Raw genomic sequence first — 3,254 nt, 5'->3', positions numbered from 1 at the left:
AGGCTAGCTTTACTAGACATGAGCCATACCTACAATTTCCAGTAATTATTTTTTCTTTCTCGAGACATCCGGCAGCAGTAGTTCAAGTCCCAACATACAACAGCGAATAAATAAATAGAACTACATGTTCGTTCGGAAGAGATCTAAAATTTGTGTTAGCTCAGCATATACAAACCAACAAGGTCGCTGAAATGGAAAGCAAAGCAGTAATGGATATCTATGATAACCCAAATACCAGCTATGATGGGCAGGGCTAAATAAGAATAGAAACAAGAAAGCACTTGCACGCATGTTACCAAAATCTCCTAATTAGAGAAGTGTAACCAAAATATCACTTCATGACCTTGTCCATCAACAATGGCACCAAAGAGCAGTGAGCCCAGGCCTCATAATAATAGTCTAATTCATTGGAATTCAAAATCTAGGCCACTGGATAAGCTTCAAACGATTATGATACAGTACAAATTAACACTTTTCTATTGAGTAATGTGACTTTGCTGATTTACCTTCCCAATAGGGTAAGCAATAGGATAGGCAATGAACATGACGATGCGTACGAGCCAAACAAAGCTAGCACCCACTGCCAGCCCATACCTGGTACATATTGCTTGAGGTACAACCTGATTGTCGAAATGTGATGATCAATCAGATAATCTGTGGGCCGGTAACAGAAATATAAATGCTTGGACATAAGATGCATTACCTCCCCAAAGGCAAGAACAAATGTCACTGACAATATAATTGCAAGAACAGGATTGAAAATCCTGTCAAGGAATATAGGGAGAGCCTGAAAAGGCCGCAAAGAAGTAAGCAGAAGAGCCACTGATTAAAACAAAAAACACGAGAGAAGAATGGATTCTCTGTCTACAAACAGCTCAACAATTCAGAAATGAAGTACGGGGAAAAAATGGACATGTGCCAACTAAACTAGGAGAAAGTACCACGCATGAGGTGGGGAAAAGTTAGCAAATATTGATGTTGAAGATCCTTAGTGCATAGCTGACCAAATATACCCACAGGACAAGCGAAGATACTGACATGAATGTTATGAAATAACTTAGCAGTTAGCACTGTGATTATTGAATTCTAGGAGTTTAATTGTCAGCTCATAGCCTCATACTATCCAGTTTACAATATCAGTCCTCTCTCATGCAAAATATTGGCATTGCATGTTGTCCAGCTTGACATGATTAAGAAATTCAGACAAGTGTCATATTAGCAACTTAATCACAAGTAACAAACAGAACATATGCTCTGTTAACTCAATGAGTAAATTTTATAGCATAACAATCCTAATAGAACTCTACAAGAAAATCCTCTTGCTTCAAAAACTAGAATGAGGGGCTCGGTAATATGTTAATTAATTTAACTATGACATAATTCATGTGTACTTGGGGATCTGGGGTATTTTAAAATGGTTGCACACAAAATTTTGGAATTCAGTTTCTTAAATCTAATTAGCAACACAACCCTGTCAAAGGAAGAAGAAAAAGAAAGTAACAGCTGAAGAAACATTATTATCATTCCGTGTCCTCATTCTCAGCATAGCCTTCTCATGTATTTAATAAACCATTTTCAAACTTCAGCTACTCCTTTAGGTTTTCCACCTCCGACAGTATGAACTTCCAATGTATGATCTCAGACACTTGACACATGACACCAACATGTTGTTGACCCTTTTAACTAGGACTACTGTTGAAACCAAAAAAAGGAACTAACTACACAGGGCAGTTTCAACTCATAAATGGCTTCTAGAGTAGGGAACACTTGATAGTATTTCATTACAAAAGCTTGATATCAATCTTTCAGAGTAGTAAAACTAAAGAAACCACAACAAAACACAGACCACATCCTGGCTTCACTACAGAAGTAGTGAGCTAAGCTTGAGAATCAAATAGAGAAGTAAACGCTGCCGATCCGACAACCATCTTATCATAGATAACACGAAAGTTATTTTACCTGGCATAAGACCAAGAGGTGATGCATGATAGAAGAGCACTCCTCAACGCTAGCATTATCTGAGGACCTACTTTGAGTTAATATAATTAGTTTTCAAATGTAAATGATGAAGTAGTTCTGAAGTAGATAGTTGAGCTTACTCTTCAATAGCAGTCTGCTCTTTGCCAGATGGCTGGGCACTGAAGATAGATGCGAGACATCTGAATAAGGGAATCCTCCATTTGAGCATAAGTTGGTCACTTCTGTAGGCTCCTCTTTCAGAGATCGCTTTATCTTCCAAGTAAGATGCGTTGCTGCAGTTCTTTAGCAACTTATTAAGAACCCGTGCAATTCCCATTTTCCATAGCAATACCTGAATAAAGAGAAAATGAGAGAGGAATAGAGAAACAATATACACAGGTCATGAATAATAAAGAACCTCTCACCTTGCCATTTGGATGTTCTGAAAATTTTGCAATGAACTTTAGTAACTGATGCACCTGGAAACAATGCAATTAAACAATTCAGATTCATGATGCTGAGGGCTATAAATGAAGAACTAGATTTAGGGGGAAAGAAGAGCTCATTCAACCAAATATAGTACCGGTAACTAAACGAATGTGCTTGTTTGTTACGACAACTAGCACACAAGTAGAATTACAGTTCCAAAGTTTTACTGTTACTAGTCAACAATGATTCCGGCCCAGAGTTAAATGCCCCATACATAGTAGAAAACAGGGGCACTACAGAGAGGACCATCTGAAATAAACACGGACAAACCCACAGACAGGTCAGGTTCCCCCCAAGAAACTAGCAAGTTTTCCAGAAGCAAGCCAGCTTCTGTTTGCATGAGGCCAGCATTTAAATCATTTTCTCAGTGCCACCTCAATGGAGTTGATTAATTAATATGTTTGAAGTTTGAACCATATATAAACCTCAAGAACAGAGAAAATGAAATAAAAGTGGTCTTCCAGGACTATAGTGCGTTTGGTGGTCAGAGTTGGCTGGCGCGCAATGCAGAGAAATGCAGCAGCAGAGACACTCACTATGACCCAACAATATCTACATAAAGAAACAAAAGTGAATGAGTTCCAAACACTAAAAGTTAGATGACAAAGGATGGCCTAAACTGGAAGAAATGATCACCCACAAAGCGCTTGTTCTCTCCCACATAGGCTGCGAGGTCCAGAAACGGAATAGGGTCGTACACGAACTCCAGAAAGCCATCTTGGATGTCAGCCACTGCTTCCACAATAGTGTGGCAAGCGACACCATGAATCTGGTCAGAGTGTATGTGTTGCCGTCAGCCAATAGCG

The 3,254-nt window shown here is 39.0% G+C and overlaps 1 protein-coding gene across 1 annotated transcript; it reads right to left on the bottom strand.

Annotated features, from left to right (window-relative positions):
- Positions 1–292: 292 nt before the first annotated feature.
- LOC123176881 (putative DUF21 domain-containing protein At1g03270) lies at positions 293–3,241 on the bottom strand. Its single transcript, XM_044590908.1, has 6 exons — positions 3,089–3,241; positions 2,385–3,000; positions 2,100–2,311; positions 1,960–2,026; positions 704–787; positions 293–620 (listed from the first exon to the last, which is right to left on the bottom strand). Exons 3-6 carry the CDS (start codon positions 2,294–2,296, stop codon positions 477–479), a joined length of 492 nt encoding a protein of 163 aa, XP_044446843.1. The 5' UTR covers positions 2,297–2,311; positions 2,385–3,000; positions 3,089–3,241; the 3' UTR covers positions 293–476.
- Positions 3,242–3,254: the final 13 nt, after the last annotated feature.

Source organism: Triticum aestivum, unplaced genomic scaffold, assembly GCF_018294505.1.
Source record: "Triticum aestivum cultivar Chinese Spring unplaced genomic scaffold, IWGSC CS RefSeq v2.1 scaffold93299, whole genome shotgun sequence".
In the NCBI taxonomy this organism is placed as follows: domain Eukaryota; kingdom Viridiplantae; phylum Streptophyta; class Magnoliopsida; order Poales; family Poaceae; genus Triticum; species Triticum aestivum.
Note: the sequence above shows the minus strand (reverse complement) of the source record. Positions and strands in the feature narration are given on the sequence as shown.